Source organism: Citrus sinensis, chromosome 4, assembly GCF_022201045.2.
Source record: "Citrus sinensis cultivar Valencia sweet orange chromosome 4, DVS_A1.0, whole genome shotgun sequence".
Lineage (NCBI taxonomy): Eukaryota > Viridiplantae > Streptophyta > Magnoliopsida > Sapindales > Rutaceae > Citrus > Citrus sinensis.
The window spans coordinates 20,044,160-20,070,021 of NC_068559.1; the positions used below are offsets into that span (position 1 = coordinate 20,044,160).

Consider the following 25,862-nt stretch of genomic DNA (forward strand, 5'->3'; position numbering starts at 1 on the left):
ATGTGATTCCTGCTAGCCAAATTGACCAACACAAAGCCACCCATTCCTCTCGTCAACTTCTAAACCTTCTTCTTACACCCACTAAGGTATGATAATTATACTCATAAGCAAAAACAGAACAAGGGTGTAAAGAAGCAACAGGAATTTTCCTTTTATGCAAATTTGGATAGGTCGGTAGAATATTGAAAAGAAAACTCTCTAGTAAAATATTTTGATCTTTGTTGGTAGGGACATATTTCAAAAAATACTTCTGCCATCCAGTATTATTACCTGAACTGGAAGGCATGCCATGAGAGTATTCTCTTATTGCTAGCAAAATGTTGAAATCCAAAGAAAAGTCTATTAACCATGGCTAACTTCTGCGTTTGGCGGATGATAGTTAAGTTGCACTTGCAAGAGTAAAAACTCTTTCAAAATTTTTTATATTATATCTAAAATTCTAGTGCAATGAAATAATAATGATGATTGTTTGGGGGAAAAGTAGAAGATCAAAGAAAAATGTCACATGTTGATATGGAGTTTTGTTGCTAAAGTAATTACAAGAATGTTGGTCTACACCACCTACCCCAAGTGTTCTGTAAGATACTCGGGTTAGCAAATAAGGATAAAAAGGTCAGAAAAATATTTTTAAAAAATGTAAGGAATGAAAGAGACATAATTCCAAAAATGATTGGCTGAGTCTCTAGTAAAAAATATGAATCAACGAGAAAATCTTGTGTTATAAAAGAGGGGACAACAGTCTGTCACACTAGCAAATAAGCCAAAATGGTTGATGCTATGATAGTTGGGACATTCTCGTGTAAATTCTCAACAACTTTAATAGAAGTACGCGGGACCATCACACTATGTCTAACAAGTATATATTCCTCAAACTTGCTCTCTACGTTTTTTTTTTTTTAAACATTCAAGCCACCACACGTACGAAGAACAAGGATATTTCTGACATGACAACAAAGAACGCCAGTAAAATAACGCCAGCTTGCACGGCAGTCGTGGTACACCTTATGATAATATTCATATTTGATTTTCATCACAACAACCAACATACACACTACGAGGGTTGAGGTTCCTTCAACTTCCAGGCTCCATTACTGAGAGCGTGCAAGCTCTCTAACTTAAGATAATCCAACTCTGATTTGAGTATTGGAGTGTGGTCGCCGGTCATCCCCGACTTTACCTCTGACATCTTTCTCGTTATTTTGCAAGTTTAAGGCGACTTTTAGAGTTTTCCGCATCTAAATTAAATTTCTCACTTTATCAACCACTCTTCCTTTACTTCATAAAAATCAAAACAATTTGCACACCCAGAACAAGCGAGTCACACCTCGCTTTCCAATAAAAATAAAGAGTGCTGCTAAACATCGGGAACCCTGAGAGAACGCTGAGAGAAACGGCAGCTTGTGCTGCCTTCCCCCCCTCCCCCCCCCCCACGTGAGTAATAGATATCTGTCCCCCATGTGACTTTCAAATCATTTTCCTTCTTCCACTTCCTTCTTCGCTTTCAACAGATCCGTTCCAGCACTCATTCACTCCCTTTCAACTCATTTTCCTTTCTATTTTCAACTCCTTCTCCAGCACTGCCACATGAACTCCAACTCCCACAATTATTTTGGTAATTGTATTGTTGATAATTATTTTAATAATTAATTTATGATACAGTCAAATTGTCTTAATAGCATCTAGTCTTTCTTTAGCCGAGCCTCAAAACCTCCTTCAGGTAGCTTGACTAGATGGTAAGACATGTGAGTTCCAAGAAGTCTATCCCATATTGAGAAGAATGGCTGAGAATAGTTGTACTTCAAGCCCTGAAGTTGATGGTGGACATCGTGATAAGCGGTGTTGTTATAGAAGAACAAGTGGAAGATATTGCCAGGCAACCAAAGCCCAGAGTGATCATCAACAGTTTTAATCACAGCAAAGCAGAAAAATATCACGGCTGTTCGTGTAGTCATTCCCGAGACAAGAAAAGAGAGGGCTCCACCCAAAGTGTCAAGCAAAAGTCCCTCAAGTGGGTGATTGTAAAGGGCGCCGATTGCATAAGGAACAACCAGCCTATGGTGCTGAGAGTGGATATGACGATACAAGAAGTCTATCCCATATTGAGAAGAATGGCTGAGAATAGTTGTCTCTTTAATTTGCTCAAATGATGCCTTCTGTTCTTTGATAATAAACATATATATTTTGCCATTGTGTGGTGGCTTCTATCAGTTGACGAAATTTTTAATTTCAGTGCCATATGAAATCTTAAGATGGAGGCATGTATATTCTGTTGGAATTGAAGGGACACTTGTTGTGTAAATAGATATGTAGGGTAGATGCATTTCTTTTAGATATTTTAAGTTCTCATGGAATAAAGATTAGCATTAAATATGTTAACATTTGTTTCTGATATCTAACTGTGAACTAGGATGCTGTTAGAATGTTGAAAGAATTGTATTTTCAGGTTGTAGAACTCAACAAAGCAGTTTAATATTTGAAATTAATGGGAGCAAGTTATCTTGGTTTGTGATGGTTTGTGATGAGCAAATAAGTGAACGAGAAATGAAGAAGAAGTGAACGAGTAAAGGAGTAAGGAGAGAATTCAAACTTAGCTTTGCTTGGTCATGAGCAAGGAGAGAACTCAAACTTTCACGTGGGGGGCAGAATTCACCTGGCAAAAGTGACTTGAGCTGAAATATTTTTTCATGTGAGGGCTCGCTTTCTTAGTCATGTTGGGGGGGGGGAGCTGAGAGAACACGAAACGACAGCACAACCTACCATTTTTCTCAGTGTTCTCTCAGCATTCCCAACCTTTAGCATTTCTCAAAAATAAATTTATTACTTTTAGTTTGGTTTTGTGGCTTTCACTCTCGCACCCCAAATTTACTAATAATAATAATAATAAAATAATAATAAATGGGTGACAAACAAGAAAGTTGCACGAACAAATTCTACTGATGTCAATATCTCTTGAGTTTGTTAAGTATCTTCTCATCTCATGGTCGAGTCTCCGATATATTAGTCTATATTTGTAATGTAATTGAAAAAAAGGAAAAAAAGTGGGAAAAAAAAACACAAACTTCTAGGAGAAGGTAATGCAGCCATTACGTGACAAAGCACTACCTTGTATGCTTAACTAGAATCCAATTACACCAATCCAAATGTCCGTCCAAGAAATGACCCTCAAATGGGTCAACCAGAAGTCTCTCCGCAAATTTGTCGAAGTCACAAGCGAATCAAAGCACGCGCTGACTTAAGTCAACAAAAGCATCAGCCAATCAGATTTCACCGTCACGTAATTCGGTTCTTTGCTTGTCACTTAATCTTCTTCTCGCAAGGAAGTGTCGTTTAAATTGCTGACCAGCGGAAGTTCGTACTCATTTCGTTCTCCGTTTCGATTTCACCTGGAACGCTCTTGAACCTCCATCGCCAAAACTAAAACACGCTTAAAACTCGTCGTTTCGTTTCGTAATTTTCACATTTATAAAAAACCATAAAGAAAGTTCCAGAACCGGAGAGGATATCAGATTAGAGACCGAGAGAGAGAGAGAGAGAGAGAGAAGAGAGAGAGAGAGAGAGAGAGAGAGAGAATGGTGCTAGGAGCGGGATTGGCGGGGGTGGCGAAGCAAGCGGAGCAACTGAGATTAGACGGAAACTTTTACTTCTCTAAAGACCGTTACGGAGCTGCCATTGACGCATATACAGAGGTAAAATTTTCAAATTTCTATCGAAATTTAATTTCTTTGTCCCGTTATTATTAATTAATATCACAAAAAGGCCCTTCCTTTGGATTGATTCTTGAATTAATGTACTACTGTGGTCTTTTTTTGCTTTTCATTTGAAGGCGATTACACTTTGCCCTAATGTGCCTATTTATTGGACGAATCGCGCTCTTTGTCATCTCAAGAGGAAGTATGTATCAGTACTAAAAGAATTGCTTTTCGAGTTTATGTCGTTTGATTCTGTTTTCACTTGGTTGTTGTGGGCGTAAATGTACAGTGATTGGACAAAAGTTGAAGCTGATTGTAGGAAAGCAATTCAGTTGGATCACGATTCTGTCAAGGTCTGTTTGTTTTTTCCTCTGTTTTGTTATAATTGTTTCAACTTATTATTTTTTCCTTTTCTTTTTGAGGGCATTTTTGTGTTTGTTGATGTAGTTCTTTGATTATGCTTCTTGAAAAGAACAATGGAATTTTGCTCCTGTTCACTAAGCACCGGGGTTAAGTTCTGGAGTTCTCTGTGGGTGTTTTTGTGCCTAAGATTGCCTGAACTTGGGCCTTACTGACACTTACAAATTGCTTTTTTGTCTTTGCATTTGGGAATAGGTTTTGTTTAAGAGTTCCAGTAGGCTCCTTATGGATTTTCCTCTTTTCTCCCTAATTTCTTTTATCCTATTGATGAATGGGTTATACACAATGCTTTTTTGATACTCGAAAGAAAAAGAGGGCCTTTTTTTGACAGGTCAAGTATATTGAGGTCAAAAGATTATCGAATAATGATTCTCATTATCAAAAGTGAAGAATTTTGGAGACTGCTATCATAAAATATTTACACTTGAAGACCTCTTGAAGAGTATTGTGTGGATTAATTGTTTTCTGGATTGATGTTATTGACTTATCTGGTCCAGAAGTTGATAGATGGAGGATTGATCATGATGAATAGTCCAGACTAAATTAATCAATTTAATCTTAATTATAAGTGATTTTCAAATAGGTGCTATTTTTTATATTTTGGCACGGGAAAGCATTCTGGGGCTTATTAGGAAATTTTAATGTGTGAGCCTTCAGTTTGTTTGAGATGCTGCTCTGCTTCAGCTGCTTAAGCAAGCAACTTATGCTGCATGAAACTTTGTGTCGCTTGTTTCTTTTTCACAGAAAGTGTTGAAGTAAACTGTGGTCTCTACCATTTAGTAAATTTCTTCATGTGTTCCTTGTTTCTTAACTAGCGGCTGCTTCCTCTGTTTATTCCTATTCTTGTTGTATTATGCAACATTTTTTTTCTTCTTGATAATTATAATCTTATGCTTTCTGTTACATTTTGCTAAATGACAGGGACACTATTTGTTGGGACAAACGTTGCTACAGAGGAACGAGTATGCTGATGGAATCAAGGAACTGGAAAAAGTATGTTGTTATACATATTCTGGATGGTTGTTCAATATTTAATTAGAGATTCTTCATGTGAAGTGCTATCAATTTTTAATTTAAGCATTGGAAATGGAATGTGAATAGATTCATCATCCTCCTTGGACGTCTTATTCTATTTATGACTTAAGAATTAGGATTAATAAGCATCACCTGTTAAGTTTTCAACTCTTATGGTCTGTTTCATGGCTTGAAAACAAATCTAAAAGAATGGAAAACTAGCTTCCGGTCCATTTTAGGTTGGGAAAGATATTGGTGAGGCTCTCATAGCTTTATTCTTTCCTCTTTTGTTCGGAATGCTTTGCTGACAATGAGAGACTTAATAATACATTGAAGATAACAATGGAGCTCTAAAGAAGAGAATAACGGAAATGCAGTCTGGTTTTTCTACATTCTCCACATTGAGAGTATAATTTTACTTTTCTGACATTAATGTTGTTAGTTATTTCAATAGTTGTCTTCCACTTTTGCTTTATCATTAAAATTGTAGAACTTTTCGTATTGTATATGGTTGCTCATAACATATTGTTATCTGTATTAACAGCTATGTAAGAATTCAAATCTGATTTTAGCTTTAAGTAACTATCTTAAGAGAGTAGTTCAGTCTCAATGGAATTGCTTGATTTTGAATACTTTGAATCTCGTTTAAAAATTTTGACTTGGTTCAGATCTGTAGATTTTGATTAGAATAAAGATAGAATAACAAACTCTTGTACAAACTTGTTTTGTACAAACTAATGTGGCATAATTCAAGATTAAATATCTTCGGGCTCACATTATTTTTATTGTTTTGTATTTTCATTCAGCCAATGAATTTATGCCACATCAGTTTGTACCATCGCTCTTTTGATAAAAATGAAATCATATGATTTATTTATAGATGCAAAGTGTGCTAGTTTACTTTATTAGCTATTTATATTAGAGTGTATTGTGTGGTAAAACATATATTTTCTAAAGACCAACTTCTTCAAATTCTTTATTGCTTGCTATTATGATTATAAAGAATAATAACATCATTGTTGGTGAAAAATATTGCTGTGCAGCTTGGTTTGGGTTATTGATTTTACTTGTCAGGTAGTGACAGCATAAACAGTTTTTTACTGCAGTGCTTTTAATTAGCAAGGAATAGGATGCAAGCAACTCATGATATGCTTACTAGTTATGTATCATGTACCACCAATTAGCTTATATGTGTTGAATGCTCGCCAAATATTGCTACTTGCTTATCCTTCACCGAATCCATCACCGAATAGGTGGAGAGCAATATGTGATCTTGCAGAACTAATAGTTCTTGGCTAGATGTGTATGCAAAGGCCATGTTAATTTCCCAATAGATGGTCTTTCTAGCCGACTTAATAGTGTTTCAAATTATTGTCTTTTGTGTAGCTTTTTGAATAGGGCAAGAGAGCTTTCTAACTAAGGTCTTTTCCAATATATTTTTATTCCAGGCTTTAGCAACATGTTTCTGCTGTGTTTTAATGTGGGGTTATTAGTACCAGGAGTTAATAATCAATATTGTTGGGTTTATACAAAGATCATTGGTAACAAAACAAACAGCATAATGCGATTGATGTTTAATTTGTGACCTTGGCATGATCTTGTAGTTATGGATTTTAAAATTCCATGGAGTTGATTGAGCTTGATTCTGCTTTCTCTTCTGTAGCAGAAAACAATCTTAAAAATCTAATGCTTGTAACTTGCTGATCTTTGTTAAATTTTTTTTGCTAAATTTTTCTGAGCATCACCCTAGATTTGAGCTCTTACAGAATTTATATTGTAGGCTTTGAATCTTGGGAGGGGTGCAAAGCCAAAGGGTTATATTGTAGAGGATATTTGGCAGGAGCTGGCAAGAGCAAAATACCTGTTGTGGGAGCAAGAATCTAGCAAGCGTTCATGGGAATTACAAAGCTTGAAGTATGTGCTTCTTGTGAGTTTTTCCCTTCCTTTTTGGAGGGTGGCCATCATTATTGGAAAGTTCTTACATTTTTCATTTTCTTATGAATGCTTCATGCAATTTCTCTGTTGTTTCAGGGAAGCTTGTGAAGCAGCTCTTGAAGAAAAGCATGTTCTTGATATTTCTAGAAAAGAAGGGTTTTTGGATGAAGCTAGTTCTACTCATTTGAAACAAATGGAGGCTTTGAGACAAGTATTCCGGAAAGCTGCAGAAGATGACACGCCAGCTGAGGTGAGTATTTCGATTTGTTAAGTTTTACATTATTTGCTTCTTTTTAAATCATTACATGCTTCTCTGTTATTGTTTGAGATGCTGATTAAGTATTTTAGGTCCCGGATTACCTGTGTTGCAAAATAACTCTTGATATTTTTCGAGATCCTGTCATTACTCCAAGTGGGGTTACTTATGAGAGGGCAGTAATCCTTGATCATCTTGATAAGGTGACAAATGCTTTTGAAACTGTGCTTTTCAAACTTAGTTGCTGTCATTGTTTTATATGTTTCCAACATTTTCTCATCTTTGTTACATTCTAGGTGGGTAAGTTTGATCCAATCACGCGGGAACCACTGAGAGAATCCCAGCTTGTACCAAACTTGGCAATAAAGGAAGCAGTTCGAGCATATATGGACAAACATGGTTGGGCATACAAGGCAAGTTGAAATTTTAACTGCAGGATTGGAGCAATTATTTCTGAGTTGTGGTATGAGTTATTGGTCGCATTTGGTAATGATCGTTTTGCAGCTTCAATTTACATTCACCATGATTTCAGTTATATATAATGTCTCAAGATCCTTTGAACTGTACAGAAAAAGTTGTTATAAAGTTTAGATCCTAACTTGGTATGTTGTACAGCACTTTATTGAATCATACTCATAGCATGAAAGGTTTGTTTCTGTCAGTAATAGGATCTTTTTGCCCACCTGTAATATTGATCCCAGGCTGGCCATTGTCATGTTATGTTTTTTTTTTTTTTTAATTTTAATTTTTAGCTACAATAAGTAAAGTAGTTGTGTAACTATATTAGCCCTAATTTAAAAAAGAAATAATTTTTAAAATTCTATCTTTTCCCCCCTTATTTCTTCTTCTCCTCGATCATTGTTAGATAATTTTTTTGCCCCCGCTTTTCAATTGCTAATTTATGCGTACTGGATAAGTGATTGAACTGGATTTGGGGTTGGTTAAGGTGATGAGGTGGAAAGAGAGCTGGATTTGAAATTGGGGTGAATTTGATATGATTGTTAAGAAATTAGATATTAGGGTTTCAGGAGGGGAGAGTTGGGATTATGGAGAGGGAAGTGAGAGATAATGATGCTGAAGTTGCCATTTTTTATTTGTTTGATCTTTGTAATTTGGGGCAAGTCAAGTAAAAGAAAAAATATATAGTGATTTTCTTGGTGAATTAGGGCATCTTCAATGTAGCACTAAATCTGTTACCAAATTATTTTTTACACCATTTTTGGTGTTAAAATGCTTCTCCAATGTAACACCAAAATCATCACTAAAATGGTGTTATGAATAGTAATGTGGGAGATCATTATTAGATCCTCCAATTTAGTACTAATTTTCATAATGTACTAATTTAGTTAATTAAATACAAATTTAATAATTTTTTATATTTTTTTTACTAATTGATATAAAATTACTTATTATTTAATTATGTATATTAATAGTAATATTTATTATGTTAATTGAATTAATTCTTGAGAATTAAAAGAATAAAAAGAAGAATATTCTTTTTGATGTAAATGGATTGGTGATGAAATAGTAATTTATTATGAAAAAAGTATATTTTTTATGTTAGTGTTACACCAATATGGTGTTAAGCATTAGAGATGGCCTTAGATTTAGAATGAGCCTAAAGACGGCCTGCCTAACAGATTCTTTCCTCGATCAAGCCCAAGGAAAAGATTATCTAATAAATCTTTTTTAAAACTCCTTCACCAGGGTGTATAAAGAGAAAGGATCAAGGATGTGTTTACACAGATCATTTATCTTGTGCGTAAATTGCCAAGTACTACGTAGTGTCACCAAGACTTAGAAGGCCGGGCAAGTGCCAATAGGCTTTGTTGAAGTAGTTTTAGATTGTGTTAGCTTATGTTTATTTGAACCATTCATTAACCTATTGATTTTTTCTCTGCAATTTTTTTTTTAAGAAAGGGGCACCTTGGTTTTTTTTTTCGCATTGCTTACTTGAACCCATCCATTAACTTAATGATTGTTAAATCATCCTAATCAAGTCCAAGGAAGAGGATCTCATCCTAAGTCTGGCAGAAAGAAAGAAAGACCTATTATGGGTCAAAGAAGAGAAGCTCATTTTAGTCAAGCCCAGGTAGATGGTCCTATCGTACTCCTAGTCTGAGAAGATCAATATTTTTTACTCGAACTGTTGAGTTTGTCGCTAGCAGAAAATCTTGAATGTTTTTATGTACTCCCTTAATCTTAGGTTGAAAGATGTGGTAAGAATTCAATAATTTTTGTGTCAAAGGTCCGAAAGAATAAACTGCTAAAAGTTAATGAATTCACATCCGAATCAATTGAGGATCTAACCACATTCTGTATGATATAATATCACAGTGAATCAAAGCTCGGTTGCCGACAGGAAGCAAATTTGGCTTTAAACTATTGGGAGCAATGATGATTAGCATCAAAGCAACATCACCATAATCTCCCAATAAGGCGTCGCTAATGGTTAAACTACACAATCGTAGTTTTGTGAATTAATTAATTTTAAGCAATTGGGTCATGCATGGTTCAAAAAGAAGTGAAAAAAAAGGGAAAAAAAAAAGGGTCATGATTAGACCCATTTTGCCAAATTTTTCCAATCTCTCTTTGGATTGAATGAAAACAACCCATTAACCAATCAACACCGCCATTTTAGCCTTTACCTTGTGCTGATAATGCATTGGCCGTATTTCATCATCTAAAACAAAATTTCTTTCAATTGACCCCCACCCAGTAAACAATCCAGCAAATTGAAGTAATCAATTCATGTTTTGAGGGAACTTCAATGATTACTTTAAACAGTTATCAAATTGTATCAAGCAGGACTTGACACTTAATAGACTTTTGATTTGTAATCTGGAAAGAGTTCCTAAAAAATGTAGATAAATATAATTTTAATTTTTCAAAGAGGGAAAAAAATACTTGTATTTATATTGCAGTTAGTGTATCAGTTTCATAAAAAAATTAAAAATTATTCCATCAAAACTGTTTTGATTCGTGACCAGTGACAACTAACGAAGAAGACAGGTCACCAACAAATAAACTTTTTCTTTTAGATTCTCAATCTATTGTTGCATTAGCATCACTACATGACCAAATCCTACCGACACATGGCTAATTATATTAAACATATGTTAACCTCAATCTATTGTCTTTTTCTTGACCAATATTGCGGTTGGTTTATTCTATGGATCTTTTATTGTATAATATAACATGATGGGACTATATATCTTATTGAAATTATTCGCTGTTGATATGATAGAACAAAAAGTTTGGCTGTAACACAATAATATTTTTGTAATCTAAAATTCTTATTTTAAAATGTGTGAATGTTCATGGAGCGTAAAAAAATACAGTTGATAATTAGAGTTGATATTCAAATAATGAGACCTTCTCTAATTCACTCATTTTGATTATTAATATAGCTAAAATCTCATCTCATAATGTCATTTTTAAAACACTTGTTTTCGTTTGTTCCAAAAGTATATCTCCTTTTTCATAGTACAAGATACGGTTAAGCATTGACAATTCGTGTCTTCGGTCGGCAAAATCCCAATCAATAAAGTGATTCTAAAATTTGTCTATTATTCTTCATAAAAGTCATTCCATCCAAAGCCTTTGAAGAATGGAGAGTGAAATGAAGGAATACACTTCCCTGGCATCACATCCAAATTTGCCAGCACAGAGGCCCAATTATAGGGTACTCTCTTATCACATCAAAGTGCAATAATTCATAAGCACTAAAAAACAAGACAATACATCGGCAGCCAATGAAAGTTTTTGGAGAACCACTATTCTCTTTTTTGGCTTATTGATCATAATAATTAAATTATGTGGAAAGTAGAAACAACACTTACAATAGCCAGTTTCTAGCTCCCACTCTTCCAAGTGGTTCAGTCTGCAATTGCACAAATCACAAATTCAACACATTAGGGCTGGGACTGGAGCCTACACTGCCCTTTGGAAGGTTGTAGACTTACTCAGTCAAATTCATAACCATTGTCACATGGTAGACCCATGGGTTTCATTCACAACATTATAATAAATGAGAAAAAAATATAATGAAAAATAACTAATTCTTTTCTTGTACTTTATCAATATTTTTTTTAATTTTTTACACCTCAATTAGGTGACACTTACTCATTACTCCATCAGACAATCTAATTTATGAATATCACAACTAATCATCGAGATATTACTTGAAAAGTATGATATTACTCACAAAACAAATTCCTCTAATTTGCACAAATCACAAATTCAACACATTGCGCGGCCCTTATTCTAGGAAAATTCTTTTAATAAAAAGGGAGTGGAGCAGCTGTCCCAAACAAAATCTTAAAATCTTGAATTCAAGATTGTGAATACTAGATGATTCAATCGGTAACTATTTTCATGAGCAATACAAAAATTTTGGGATTCAAATCACAATCGCATAAGATTGAGTTAGTTTATATACAAAAACTCGATGAACTCCTTATCCCTCCCCACTTATATTAACAGGCTAGAAATCCAAATCTTTTATTTCCACTCAAGATTTATCAAGTGAACTAGTTGGCATTCATCGTTGGGTTTTAAATGAAAGTTTGTATGCAACACATAAGAAATGTTAATGCGATGGAAGAGGATAAATTTTAGGTGGTGGAACAACTGTTCCATTGAGGACTTTCACAAAAGGGCAAGCAAACCCAAAGCATCTTTCTTTTATAAAATGGATGGACCACAACACCGAAATTCACAGCGCCATTCATTATGAGCTCATACTTCTCGTTGCTATTTATCTAACTCTTTCTGAACCACTCATTTCTTCACCCTTTGGATTGAGTCATCATCAATGAATCAGCCAAAATATCATACAACGCTTTTGGTTTAAGCTAAGGTCTGACATTGAGTCAATGGCGACTTTACATTTTGGAATTTTCGAATGTGAGACAATTTTCGAAGTCGAGGTACCTAATAGATACGACGTATCAGCTATGGACGATTATATGGGACAAATTAGAGGATCAAATCTTACTTGTATAATCAAAAGCCCAAAGAGAAAAGCAAACGCCAAGGCTCGTTTCAGCTGGTAGGAGTAAAATTTACTAGCTATCTGCTGGTACAAAGCAAACTCCAAACAATTAAGAAGAATAAGGCATCAGAAAAAAATTATTGAAACAAACCCAAAAGGAGAATCTTATAAACAAAAGCTTGACGTATTTATTCACAGGGACTAAACTCGTAAAATAACCTGAGACTGAGAATTTGAGGAAGAGAATTTACAAAATGGTGATTTGAGGAGGATGAGTTGCATTGACAACCAAGATGTAGAATTTACAAATGGCCGGGACATTGGGGCAGAAGCCAATCTCTTTAGGCTGTGTGCGTAAGATTAACAGTCCTCTTCAGTCTCTCAAGAATTCCAGTAGCCTTTCTCTTGGCCCTTGCAGTTCCATCTTGAGCTAGCTTTGAAATTGTTCCATGCGTACTCTCTTCTTCTCTCATTGCTTTCCATTTGGTTCGATCACTCAAACAGATGGTGTGGAGTATTGCAATGCAATTTTCCTTATTGCGGTCACAAGTACTCTCCCTAATAATGCGAAGCATGCAAGAAACTCCCCCAAGATCTCCAATTTCCTCGACAGCCCTGTGATTAGTCGAAAGCATTGCCAGTATAGCCAATAACTCATCTACATGCACACCATCCATAATTTTCTTCAGTATAACACTTACTCCACCATCACGCACAGCTCTTGCTTTGTTTTCATGAGTAATACATAGATTAAATATTGCAGAGGCAACATCTTTCATCGCTGATTGATGGCCTTCGTCTAAGAGGTCAATGAGTGGTTTTAGGGCACCGGATTTTCCAATAACTTCCTTGTTGGAATCAAGAGCTGATAATGTGAAAAGGGCCGCAGCTGCATTGCTCCTTGTTTCAATGGTCCCTGATCTTAATGCATCCATCAGAAGAGGAATTACCATGGGGGTTTCAGCAACAAGCTTCTTGTTGTTATCATGGATAGAAAGATTCAAGAGTGTTGTTATCACATCTTCTTGAAGATTGGGGTTTATTCCATTTTCACACTTGCTTTCAGAGAGAGGACTCAGCAATTGAGGTATGGCATCACGAGACTCACCAAAAAGTGCCCGAAATGAGGGCATCCGCTTTGTCAACAACCGAAGCTCCTTTGCAGCTTCAGTCTGATCAGGAAGTGTTGCAGACATCTTCTTCAGCAAAGAGAGAAAATGGTCACGATCTGCTTCCGTTATTCCTTCTTCATTAATGTACTGAACAGAGTTGGGCAATTCTATTCCCTGACTCCTACACCATTGTGATATCATCTCACGAATAAGGTGATTAGGAGTAAGGATTGTGTGAGATAGAACTTGTTGGGTTCGTGGGCATGTCCGGTTTCCTGCTTTCAGCCATCTCTGTATATATGGCCTGTCAAAAGTCTGTACAAGAAACAAATAACAAATAAAACAGTCAAGAAACCATGAAGAAATGCATTAAACAAGATTCACATGATGACCAATTTCATTCACTAAAACTGCACAAGAAATCAACAAAAGAAATGAAGGAACCCAAATTAACAACAATTAAAATCTACGATTGTAATTTTGCGAGGTTCTTCAATACTAGTTAAATAAATCAGTTAATTAAATTACCCTTGAGCAGCAAGTATAATATAATTATGACATCATAAATGTGCGAATACAGAATACAATAAATTTTTGGGAATTAAGCAATTGCTACTTTCAATTCTTAGGTCACAGTACATTCTTCAGAACGTTTTAATTTCACCAACCACCACCAGATATCAGAACCTTTTTACTGGTACTGTACTTAATTTTTTTTTTCTTTTTAACCAAAACAAGAAAGCAAAATAAACTCACATTGTAAAGAACAAAAATTTTATGCAACATTTAGCTGTGGAGAAAAGAAAGTTAAAATTTTGAGCTAATGCGACGAGTCCAATGGGAAAAAAAAAGGCTAAATAGAGTGAAGAATTCATTGTTATTAGGTATCAAATAACAGCATTATGAACATTAGAATGTTCAAAATTGATAATAGGAAAAAAAAAAAGGAACTTTTGTTTCGTTGACAAGAAAATAAATGAAAGAAATTGATTTTCACTATAAAAGATCTTATTGTATAAAACTCGCCAAGAAACCAGAAATTTTCTTTAATTTTTGCTCATGTTTTCTCAGCATCCAAACAGAACAGCAAACCAAACAAATTTAGGCACTAACTAACCTGACCAGAAGCCAAAATAACGGGATCTCTCATCAACTCCTTCGAAAGCGGGCACTTAAACTCTTCAGGACACGACACCGTTTCGTGCAACTTCAGCGACAGCGATCTCTTCTTCGTCTTCAGTTCTTTTAAAGCACAAAGCGTGTCCCTGGCTTGGTCGATCGTTTCCGTACGATAATCCACGTCATCCACAATAAGCCTCACTAATTTCTGCAGCTCTTTCTTTAACTCCGTCGCTTTCGGCATCACCGTCGGATCGGAATCGAATATCCCGGTCTTGGCCATAAACAAAATGGATCAAATCAGCGCCGTCGATTCGATAGCAATATAAATTTAATAAATAGATAAATAAACAAATTCAATCTAATTGTTGCCAATAATGGCGAAACAGAGAATTAGAATCAGAATGAGAATGCTCAGTCTCATTATATTTTCAATTTTAGTTTTTTTTTCCTGCTCTCTTTCTCTCTCTTCTGCTTCTAATTCTATGAACCGTGTGGTAGAAAGAAGGAAACAAATACCACTCACTCTGTGCAAACAACACTCGTTCTCTGTACACATTTTATTTTCAAAATTTAAATTTATTTTTATATATTTTTGTATATTATTATTATTAATATTAATATCATATAAGAGTGGCGCAATATTTTGGCTAGGTTCTCTTCTCTCTAGAGTTTCCTTCACACGCCTCGCTTTAATGGGTCAGCTCTGCCGCGTCTCTTTTATCTCTCCGTTTGTGTTATATGCTGCCACGTTGACACTGTGATGGTAGCATAAAGTTAATGTACAACCGCATTTTATGATCAAATTAATTTTTGGCTGTCCCAATTTGATCATATAAATATATTGAAAAAATACTTCTCTTTTTGTAACATTTTATTAAAATAATTCAAAGATTGTAAGGGATTTTTTTGACCCCAAAACTTTCTTCCAGACCTCCTTTAAAATTAACCAAAATTTGAATTAAAAAAAAATCCTTGATTGTCTAGTTTTCTGTTTTAATGTAAAATTACAAAAAAAAAAAATTGAGTGATTTACAAATTGTATTTTTAAATGCAGCGTACGATTTTTTTTCCTTGATTTTACGTATAATATCTTTATGAAGAAAAAATCGTAATATAATAATTTTCCATATACATAATTGTGGCATATAATTTATACTTAATTAATTTTATCCTATGTGTAGTTCAATCATTGGACTATAATTATGATGAATAATATAGTCAATTAATACCTTATAAATTGTAATCAATAAATAGATGACATATTAGTTGGAAAAGAAACTATACTAAGTAGGTGTCATGATACACGAACGAAAATATTACACATTCTTACATGTAATGAATTTTTTTTAAACATAATTTCATAATTTATCAGAAGATTTGGCAGCATTAGCTATTAAAATAAAATTAATAAAAAATTTAATAATAATAATAATAATAATAGCTCAGCCAGCCTAAGTAGTTCCCACCAAAAACAATAATAAACAGAATTAAGTGCGGGAGGGGTAGAGAAAATGGAGGGACCCACGAAGTCCGACATGTACGCAACACGGACTGCATGGCAGTTGCAGCTGGCATGACGCGTGGGGAAAGCCGAAGCTTTGTTTTTATACGGGTCTAGCGTGGCATGGTCATGGACAAGGGAACGCTGACGGCCATCAGTAGATCCAATTAAAGTCGGGCTGCTACGCGAGAGTTCTTGTTCGTATGTATCAGTTTCTAGAATTGTTATCATGCTCACGGGAAAAAGGTTGATGTAATGTTTTTTTTTTTTCACGGCGGCAGGGCACGTGGAATTGCGAATAAAGACGCGTGTCATGTGAGAATGTAGAAAAGTAGGGCTCGAGTTATTCTCTGCATGATATCGGCGGCACGGGAAGGACCTGAGAGGCAAAGAATAGGTGGTCTTCAGCACAGCTGGTTTTGGTGATCTCAGCCAATTGCATTTGAGTTTTATGGTCTTCAGTCAAAGGTTTCTTAAATTGTTCGGCGGAAGCCATCAAGCCGTCAACTTTGAAAGCAGTAATTGAGTGGAAAAAAGGTCGAATGAATGCAAACGACGGTGCTTTCGGTAATTTTCTTTTGATTTTATTTAAAATTACTTTTTTTTCATTAATAATATTTAGTATTTACTTGAATTATATTTAGTAAATGCATTAATGAAGACTATTACATGTAGTCGCTTAGATTCTTCAATGCAACCATGTATTTGTCAAAATGGATTGTTAAATTCGGTACTAGAGGTCACCCAACAAAATCCTATTCACACTTAAATATTTTAAATTGATTTGAAAATAATGAATTTTATACGTAATGTTAAACTTTTTATATTGTACTCTTGACATACTTTTTTTATATTTTACTCTTGACATTTTTATTCCAAACAGCGAGAAGAAGAAGATATTCATCTATTGAGTCAATTTCATAAATTTTAAGTCTATTAATTAGTATATTTCATTATGTATGAATCCCAAATCTCAATTGAAAATGAGTAATTTAATACGAATTGAGCGAAGTCAAATTAGCATTAATTGTTAACAACTTTGATTTTTTTTTTTTTTATAAAAACAGCCATCGAAAATAGAAACACAAGAAAATGCCACCTGAGAAAAATATGTGGCTTATACTTTTTCATGAAAAATATTTTTCCAAAAAACAATTACAAACATTGTTTTGGAAGACATTTATAGTTTTATCTATCCAAACTAAACGTTCTAAAACGTGTTAAAAATCCATGTTTGCTTAAAAATAAAAAGTCAGAAATCAAATACTCTAAAAAAATATAATTGACCTTCTCTTATTTTGTTTACTTATAGGTTAAAAATAAGAGTAATGATACAAGTATAAATTTTTGTACAAATTTATTTTGTACAAATTGATATGGCATTAATTCATCAGTTGAATGAAAATATAAAATAATATAAATAAATGATGTGGGTCAAGAGATATTTAATTTAATCAATAAATTAATGACATATCAGTTTGTACAAAATAAATTAATACAATAATTTGTGGTTATATCATTACTCTAAAAATAAAGTAACTGAAAAATACTAATTATGAAACTCAATTAAAAAAAAAAACTTGAAATCAACACAAACGAGATTTTGAAAGGAAAATGGCAAAACTTAAGAAATTAAAAAAAGAAAAAAAGATTTATCATGTTTATTTAACTGTCCGAACTCTCTGATCCGCAATCAAGCAGCTGTTGGATGAAAGATCAAGCAAAGGTAGGTGAGATTCCTCCGAAGGCCTAAAAGGAAATTAAAAATTAAGCTTAATTGAGTGTCGAGGAAGGGAAGGCTCGAGATTAAAGTCAAACCCCAACAGTGAGTCATAAAAATTGATCAGTTTGAAAACACTACCTGTAGGCACATGCATGTTTAATTGTTTATCCCCTTTTACTATTCAATTACAATCCTACCCTTAACTTGGCCCCTAAGTTTGAGATTAAAGCGCACCCACCAAAAAGTAATCAATCCAATCAATGGCCTAAAGCGAGATTTGCTCCTTCAATTAGATTCTCAAACACCGAAAATTTCACTGTTAAGAGTGGATTGTACTTTCCTTTCGCTGCAAATGGATCAGATGCTTCCACTCTCAAAAGTCTTGCGTGTGATGTATTTTCAAGCCAGACTCGTGAATTTTTGAGATCGTTGATTTCAATAAGACTCGAGCACTCCGAAATCCGAATAAAGAATTAATTAAAATTTAAATTGAACTATTTTGCATTCTTTTTTTTCTTTTTCTTTTTCTTTTTTTTCATTTTGGCATGAAACATATTTCAACATGCGCGTTGGTACATGTAGGAAGTGCAGATATGGTTATTATTTCGTGCGTGTCAACTTCTACAACCTGTACTTACTTGCCTTAAGCATGATATATTTTCTCTAGAAGGCAATGTTTTGTACGTCTATCAACTTGTGAAAATTTGACCAAATAATAAGTTGTGCGCATTGAGAGGAGAGGTGAGGTTTATTTCTTAAATAATACAATAACATAATAAAAATTATCTCTCATAAGACTAACAAGCACCGCACCCACTGTTATTATATGAAAGTTCTCATAAGGTTATTTTTTAAAAAATTGTATTGCGTATGTATATGTTGTTAATAACCATATATAGTCAAAATATGTTAACTTATGATTTTATATTTTATCAACAACAAACTCGTTTTACAGATTTGAACTTAAGAATTTGACGGAATGATTTTTAAATAACTTTATTTAACTATCAATTCAAATTTGAATCTTTAAACTTATAAAGGGCAAATTTAACTATTATTATATCTTCCTTTTTTTTTTTTTAAGCTTCTCGAGCATGTATGTGAAATTCTACACAATTTTAAAATTGATTGAGACGAATATTTTATAAGAAATCATATAATAATAATAATTATTATAAAAAGGTTAAACTCAAACGAATACGAAAAAGAAGACGATGGCATCATCACAATCAATCACAAAGGGGTGGTACTATTGAAGTGTCTAAAAATGCTTTTGGCGGGAGACATGGGAACCCAAAGACGAGGGTTTGTCGCCATTCCCGCTATCTTTAGCATGATTGCTTTCTCGGCGATCCATGATAATTAATGAGGATCACCAATCGCATCGGCATCACATCGCTCTCCCGCTTTATTGGTTGTTGCGGCATCAGCTTTTTTGAGGTGTCCGGTGGGGCCATTCTCTCCTTACAGCCAAAATGCCAACTTGGATTCCCGTCCGTAAGGTCACTTTAACAGGTGGCCGTCGTAGACCCACGTCTCTTGCTCTGATGCACCCAGCATGGCCAACTGGCTCATGTTCTGCTCGCCGTTTTGGGTGAAACGCACAATTTGTGTCAGAAAAATCAAAAGTACCATATAGCATAATTCCCAACTACCAAATGGACGTGGTGCTCCAATTTTCCCGCGTGACAAAAACCGAAATGACGATGGAATTATTACTACTGTTTTAAAATGGATTAAATATAAAAGTTTATTTATATTCAATACGATAAATTCCAAACTAATAAACAAAAATGGGATCCTTCTATCTTACATACATGTAAGATACATTTTTCTCACATGAATGGTATGTGGATCCCACATATGCACTATTCATGTGAGGAAAATGTATCTTACATGCATGTAAGATAAGATTTACCAACAAAAATTTATGTTTTAGAATTTCTTTCTAGTAAAAAGGTCACGTCATTTTTTTTAAAATATTATTAGTACGAGTGGGCGTAAGTTAAGTTCGGACAAGTTGGGATCTCTAACCCACCAAAGATGCCTAAAGTACGGGCTTTGGTGGCCATATTAGGCGCATTCAAAGGTTCATTTTCTTATTTTTCTTAAAGCTATCCTTCAATTATTAAAAACAAATTATTGAAACAATTAATATAAAAACATAAACGCACACAAAGTTTAAAGCCTCAAAATCAAATTAATTTACAACAAAACACAATGCTCTACAAAATTCATATGGTAAACAATTTTTCAAGTTTATATTTATATTTATTCTTTTATTTAATTTAGTATTTCTTTTTCTAATTAAAATAGTAAATAGTATGGAAAATAAGCTCAATTGAGTTGGAAAAGATTTACCCAACCCAACCCTGTGTCAACCCCTCAATTTTATTGGGTACAAATGAATAATTTTATAATAAGAGAATATGAAGGTAAGCGATAAGTTTAAAAAAATAAAAAAATACATATTTTAATATATTAGAATATAAAATATAATGTATTAAATGGTATATTTTTTAATGTATATTTTAACTTATGTAAAAAAAAAACCCTTATTGTAAAAGTTGAGGCTATTTGCACTTCAAAATTTACTTTAAACACTCGAATTTTAATAATTTTTTTATATTATTAAATTAGCCTGAATGTAATTCACTATTAAGGACAATTTAATAAAATATAGTTTAATTTTTTTTTTATCCCAAACATCATATTTTATCTACAATAAACCACATCAACAATGAAAATTGAATCAATGTTCACGTTGAAACGCTTCTTTTACTTATGAACTAAACCTTTTTCAATTTTTTTTTTTTTGGTTGATAAAATTGCTTGGAAAACATCAACTTACATGTTCCATCTTTTATAACTGAAACAAAAGTAATAAAAAAATTGTGGTGGAGGAAGAACAATAAATTGTACCACTCCAACATAAGAAAACGAAAGAAAATCAAAGGATAAGATTTGTTTTAAATTTGCTTTCACTGCATCTAATCCACATGCTTTCATGGGTTTGAAAAACAAAATTAAATTACCTCATTAAAGAGAAGAACAAACAAATATCAAACCTTATTATGAAAGGAGGATAAAAGTCTAATTATAATAGAAGAAAGTTAGATATTTTATTTGTGATGATGAATATTTTATTGGGTGTAAAGAGGAAACAAAGAAATTTACGAAATGGTTAATGAGAATAATGTAGGAATTTAAAAGAGTGTTCGAAATAAAAATTAATATTTTAAAATTATTAATTGAGTGTATAAATTAAATGATGTTGAAAATAATCAAATAGATTTTAGAGTACAAATAAACCCACCCATTGTAAAATTACTGAGAGTCAGATTTTTTATTCTCGATCTGTTCCATAACACTAATTAGCCTTATCTTGATCCCATATTTATTCTCACGATCCAATGCTAGTATTCTATTAACTGAATTCATTTATTACAGAATCTTGCGCTGAAGATTACACCTTCAAAATGCACGTATTAATCTCACACCATGTGATATTCTGATTCATCGATCACCGCATCATTTGATTTCTTTCTTTTAAGAAACAAAATCGATTGGTGTTAAATACTTAATCTTTGTCGCCGCTAGTACGTAATTAACAATTAATGGAGAATGCTGCCTGCTGAGCGAAATTCCACGCCATACAACGTAGGATATTAGCACAAAATTTTAAAGTACATTGGCAACAATGGCATGCATGTGGAATGCTTAATGCGAAGATTAGATAAGATTTGGATAATTTAAAAAAATATTAATGGGGATATGGCTGTAGATCATATGTAATCTTCATTAAAATCTTTCACTGCTATTTTCATGATCATCTTCAACCTCGAAGAATCTAATTCCTCATGCAACGGGGAGCCGATCCTTGTGGAATCTTAATGATACCATTTGTTGTAAGTCAACGGAGACACAAACTCAAGTCATACATTTAGATAGCGTTTATATATATATAATTTTGAATAGATTTCAGTTTTTTTTAAAGCTTGAATGGGTCTAAATATAAATATTTAATTGACATATGTTTTCTAATAACTAAATGTAAATAGTATTATGGTTGTTTTTATAAATAAAATACATCTTAGACATTTTTATTTGATATTTACGTCCTCATAAATCAAATTAAAAAAGAGATTATATTTTATAATTTAGTAAATAAGTATATGTAAAAGGAGGTATTTTTAGAATATAATATTTACTGTTCATTATCATTTTTTCATTCAAATAAAAGTCACAAAAATTTATTTTATTTATTCAAATGTAAATGTACGTATATCAGACATTAATTATAAAAAGTAAACAAGTAATTTTTTTAAAAGAATCTTAAATTAATAAAATTTTAAACTTTCATATGTTTAACAAATAAATCCTTAGTCCTTTACTCCTTTTCAATAGCAAAATCGAATTTATGGTGAATCGAAGACGACGACGACGACGACGCAACTTTAATGAGAAATCGTTGAATTTACAGCTCGTGAATTTATGCATTGAATTAGCGAGTGGCTTGTAAGCAGTATAAAATTCCATCGTGTTTCAACCTCAATTGAGACATGCATTGGTTGGAGAAATCAAAGAGTTGCACGAGAACTCAATATGTTGTCGACTATTTTGATGGGCTTTTATGTAATGTGGTGGCAGACAACGGTGGTTCAGAGAATTTGAATTGGATTTCTTTGGAAAATGCCATTTGAAAAACATGGCCCAGATGGATTAGTCCGTGTAGCCCATGTCGCGGCCCAGTACTTACTAGGCCTCAATCTTGTGCTGGTTTTGGATCGAAATTTTTGAAGCCAGCGAAGCCCTCAAGACAAAAGTCGATAGGTCCACATACACACATCACGGGTGCTGATTAAAATGCTATCACATTATTAATCACACTCCAATATACAGTTTTCCAAGCATACTCACATTTGTCTTGAAAAAAAAAAAAATCGAATTCATTGTACTTAAAAAAATAAAATTACAGCAGTTTTATTATTAGAAAAATAAAAATTACAAGGTAAAGAGGTTGTAACACCAATTAAGAAACTTGATATTTAGATACACTACAGGAATCCTCATGTAAACTCTTACTAACAATTAGTAAAATATGCAACCGAATTTCAATATTTGAAATTATGAGAACATTCAAAATTAATAGAACTTTAATAACTTCTACAATTTTGCTAACGAACATATAGTTCCCAAGGTGGATGACAAGTGGTACAGTAATAACAAATAACAACATACGTCGAATCATATTCTAATTATAGATGAGTCCACTCTGTATCCACAACAATTTCCAAAGTCATAATAATAGCTTACATCTCATCGTAGATAGATGTTTTAGTACTCAAAAGCAGGGAAAAGCAACCCAAAAAAACAGCCATGGAAATATGGAATCCAAGTAGCGTGCCAGAAGATTGTATTAATCTAACTAATTGCACTTGGTTGTTTGACAAAAGGTGCATTTGTTGCACCGAATTCGACTAAATAAAATTGAATAGACCAAAATGTCAATACGCAATATTAGTCTCTTGCGTCACATTAAATTACTTTATCAGCCTCCAGGTTGTTTTGGGGAGTTTGCAAATTTATATTCTAATCATACCACAGCTTAATGTCTTGAGGGTGCGTTTGGCAAACTGTATTGTATTATGCTGTATTGCATTATACTGTATTGCATTAGCACTGTATTATAATAATGTTATACAATGTTTGGTGCTGCACTGTACTTTATTAATTTTTAATTATATTATGTTTGGTGTCGCACTGTACTGTATTAATTTTTTGTGATTAATTTATATTATATATTTATAAAATAATATTTATTAGTACTTAAAAAAACTAAATATAGAGGTCTTATATTTTAGAAATTTAATTACAAAATGAATTGTGCTAATATTTTATATTATTATTTATGTTATTATTAATTTTAGATTAATATTATTGAAATTCATTCGTATTTAAATATTTATTATTTGTTATATTATATTATTTAAAAATATTAAATTTTATATATTAATATTATAATAATTAAAAAGTGTAATATTATATTATATTTTATATACTTTAAGTATTTATTATTAATCATATTAAATTATAAATTTATTAATAAATTATGATGTAAAAAAAATTATATTATAAATTATAAATTATATAGTTATCAATTTTTATTATTATTAAGTAAAACTAAAATTAAAAGTTAAAGTTAAAAAAAAAAAAAAGAAGCTAATGCGGGAACTCCTGCATTAGATCAAACCCGACTGTGATCTAATGCGGGAGTTCCCGCATTAGCGCGCCTCCCGATGCCCAATCCCAATGAGGCTCAATTGCTCTCAAACATGTTATTGGTTTAAATTAATGCTGGGCCCACAATTAATCCTATGCAATACCACACACCAAACACACCCTGAAGGTACTGATTGCTCCCCCTCTTTTATATCAGTTATCTCCCATTCTTTTGTGGCGGTGTGCGACGTTAAAATGAGAACAACATATGTGAAAAAGATATTTTATTTGGTTCAATATAATTTGACTTTGGCAACATTCTTGCTTCCCAAAAATCATTTGATGTAAATTCAAAGAGAGAGAGAGAGCGAGACGTTGTTGTTCTTGAAGATGACATTAATTGGTTTATTTTCGTTATCTTTTGAGGAAAACATTTATAGGCTCATTTCATTGTCTCTTCATCTCTTGAATGTGACATTAGTACACTTGGTTTCTTGATTCCTGAAGATGACAATAATAAGCTTATTATTAATCAAAATCCTAGTTTTGATTTAATACTTTTGTTGGTCTTAAAAACCTTTCTACTAAATAGAATGATGAGAGTACTTTACATTTGCTATTAATTTATACGAAAGGGCTTACTAAATATCATTTTTTTTTTGTTAACATAAACATCAAAGGGGTTTTTATTAGATTATTCACAGGGGCGTTGAATGTTAATAGCAATTCCTTTTTTTTTTTTTTAATTAATTTAGCTGAAAGCCTGAAACCCAAAGCCTGAAAATAGCCGAAGATCCTTTTCGAAGGCCTTGCCCACCACTGAATAATCCGGAGTTGAGCTACGGACACCCCTTACCAAGTCTTTTAAAACCCACTTCCAGTACTTACTATTTTTACCTTAATTACATAAAAGACAAACATAATTCTCAATATAAAGTTTCTTTCTATTGCGAACTCTTGGCACCTACAAAATATGGAGTAAAAATTTTGCAGAAAGGAAGACCTATAAATCTATAACTTCTTCTTGAAAAAGTAAAGCTCAAACTATCAATAATCTTGAGTTTTACAATTTCTTATGGGATTTCACAGGAAATTTAATTATTAAAGTGTCTCAAATTCTATGACGTTGCAAGATATCTAAACCTTCTAAATCTGTTCACTGAGTAGTATTTAATTGAAAAATCACTTTATCTAATATTGCTATTTCTAAAACAAAATGAGAATAATATAAATAATTGACAAACAATAATTATACAACTACAAATTATTATAAAAACTCTTTTGTACAACTTGAGTTGATAGTTATGTTGTACCAGCCACATTAACAAGTTAAATGATTCAAAGATAATGGCTTAAAAAGCTTAAATAGTAGACGATTAAGTAAAAAAATTTTCAATTTTTTATTTGTATTTTTCTTCCTTCACTTTGCGTTACATAGTTCCGCTGATGACTTTTCTCCTTCACTTTGCGTTACATAGTTCCGCTGATGACTTCTCTTTATTTCACCGACGACAACCTTCCTGTACTCATCATTTTTTTTTTCTAAAAACATTTGTACAATAATTTGTATCTTTATCATTATTGCAATACAAATGTTGTTGTTATTGTTGTTTGAAATTTTTTTTTTTTATAATTTCAAAGAAATAATCAACTAACGAAAAGAACTTGTAGAATATGAGTGTAGGAAAGGATGATTAAGCGAGCAAAAAAATCTTATTAACGCGGTTTGACCGTTCATGAGGTCTTGAGAAGGAGTAAACACTACTGTTAGATTAGGGTGTTTTTAAATTGGCTAGAAATGAGTTCAATGACTAGGGTTATTTTTGAAATTAAGTAGAGCGATGAAATAAATTATGTAAAATTTTAAATATT

At 32.9% G+C, this 25,862-nt stretch overlaps 3 protein-coding genes and 1 long non-coding RNA gene across 4 annotated transcripts; 2 read left to right on the plus strand and 2 right to left on the minus strand.

The window, feature by feature from the left end:
• Window positions 1-1,679: 1,679 nt before the first annotated feature.
• LOC107177764 (very-long-chain aldehyde decarbonylase GL1-9-like) lies at window positions 1,680-2,174 on the minus strand. The gene has a single exon (XM_015532166.3). It carries the CDS (start codon window positions 2,172-2,174, stop codon window positions 1,680-1,682), a length of 495 nt encoding a protein of 164 aa, XP_015387652.3.
• A 1,174-nt stretch (window positions 2,175-3,348) lies between these two features.
• LOC102617305 (E3 ubiquitin-protein ligase CHIP) lies at window positions 3,349-8,137 on the plus strand. Its single transcript, XM_006484751.4, has 8 exons — window positions 3,349-3,686; window positions 3,824-3,891; window positions 3,979-4,042; window positions 5,031-5,102; window positions 6,904-7,037; window positions 7,155-7,308; window positions 7,407-7,517; window positions 7,611-8,137. Exons 1-8 carry the CDS (start codon window positions 3,570-3,572, stop codon window positions 7,734-7,736), a joined length of 846 nt encoding a protein of 281 aa, XP_006484814.1. The 5' UTR covers window positions 3,349-3,569; the 3' UTR covers window positions 7,737-8,137.
• Window positions 8,138-12,336: 4,199 nt separating this feature from the next.
• LOC102616910 (U-box domain-containing protein 9) lies at window positions 12,337-15,194 on the minus strand. The gene is made up of 2 exons (XM_006484750.4): window positions 14,540-15,194; window positions 12,337-13,737 (listed from the first exon to the last, which is right to left on the minus strand). Exons 1-2 carry the CDS (start codon window positions 14,822-14,824, stop codon window positions 12,652-12,654), a joined length of 1,371 nt encoding a protein of 456 aa, XP_006484813.1. The 5' UTR covers window positions 14,825-15,194; the 3' UTR covers window positions 12,337-12,651.
• A 734-nt stretch (window positions 15,195-15,928) lies between these two features.
• LOC112498998 (uncharacterized) lies at window positions 15,929-16,679 on the plus strand. The gene is made up of 2 exons (XR_003066468.2): window positions 15,929-16,246; window positions 16,327-16,679. It is a non-coding gene; the product is annotated as an uncharacterized LOC112498998 (long non-coding RNA).
• The last annotated feature ends 9,183 nt before the right edge of the window (window positions 16,680-25,862 follow it).

What these genes read in the sequence shown, in the direction of transcription:
- LOC102616910 (XM_006484750.4), bottom strand. Translation starts at nt 14,824, where the DNA reads ATGGCCAAGACCGGGATATTCGATTCCGATCCGACGGTGATGCCGAAA. An exon ending in TTATTTTGGCTTCTGGTCAG is followed by an intron (nt 13,738 to 14,539) that starts GTTAGTTAGTGC and finishes TTTCTTGTACAG; the next exon opens with ACTTTTGACAGGCCATATAT.
- LOC102617305 (XM_006484751.4), top strand. Translation starts at nt 3,570, where the DNA reads ATGGTGCTAGGAGCGGGATTGGCGGGGGTGGCGAAGCAAGCGGAGCAA. An exon ending in CTTTGTCATCTCAAGAGGAA is followed by an intron (nt 3,892 to 3,978) that starts GTATGTATCAGT and finishes GTAAATGTACAG; the next exon opens with TGATTGGACAAAAGTTGAAG. An exon ending in TGGGAATTACAAAGCTTGAA is followed by an intron (nt 7,038 to 7,154) that starts GTATGTGCTTCT and finishes CTGTTGTTTCAG; the next exon opens with GGAAGCTTGTGAAGCAGCTC.
- LOC107177764 (XM_015532166.3), bottom strand. Translation starts at nt 2,174, where the DNA reads ATGTTTATTATCAAAGAACAGAAGGCATCATTTGAGCAAATTAAAGAG.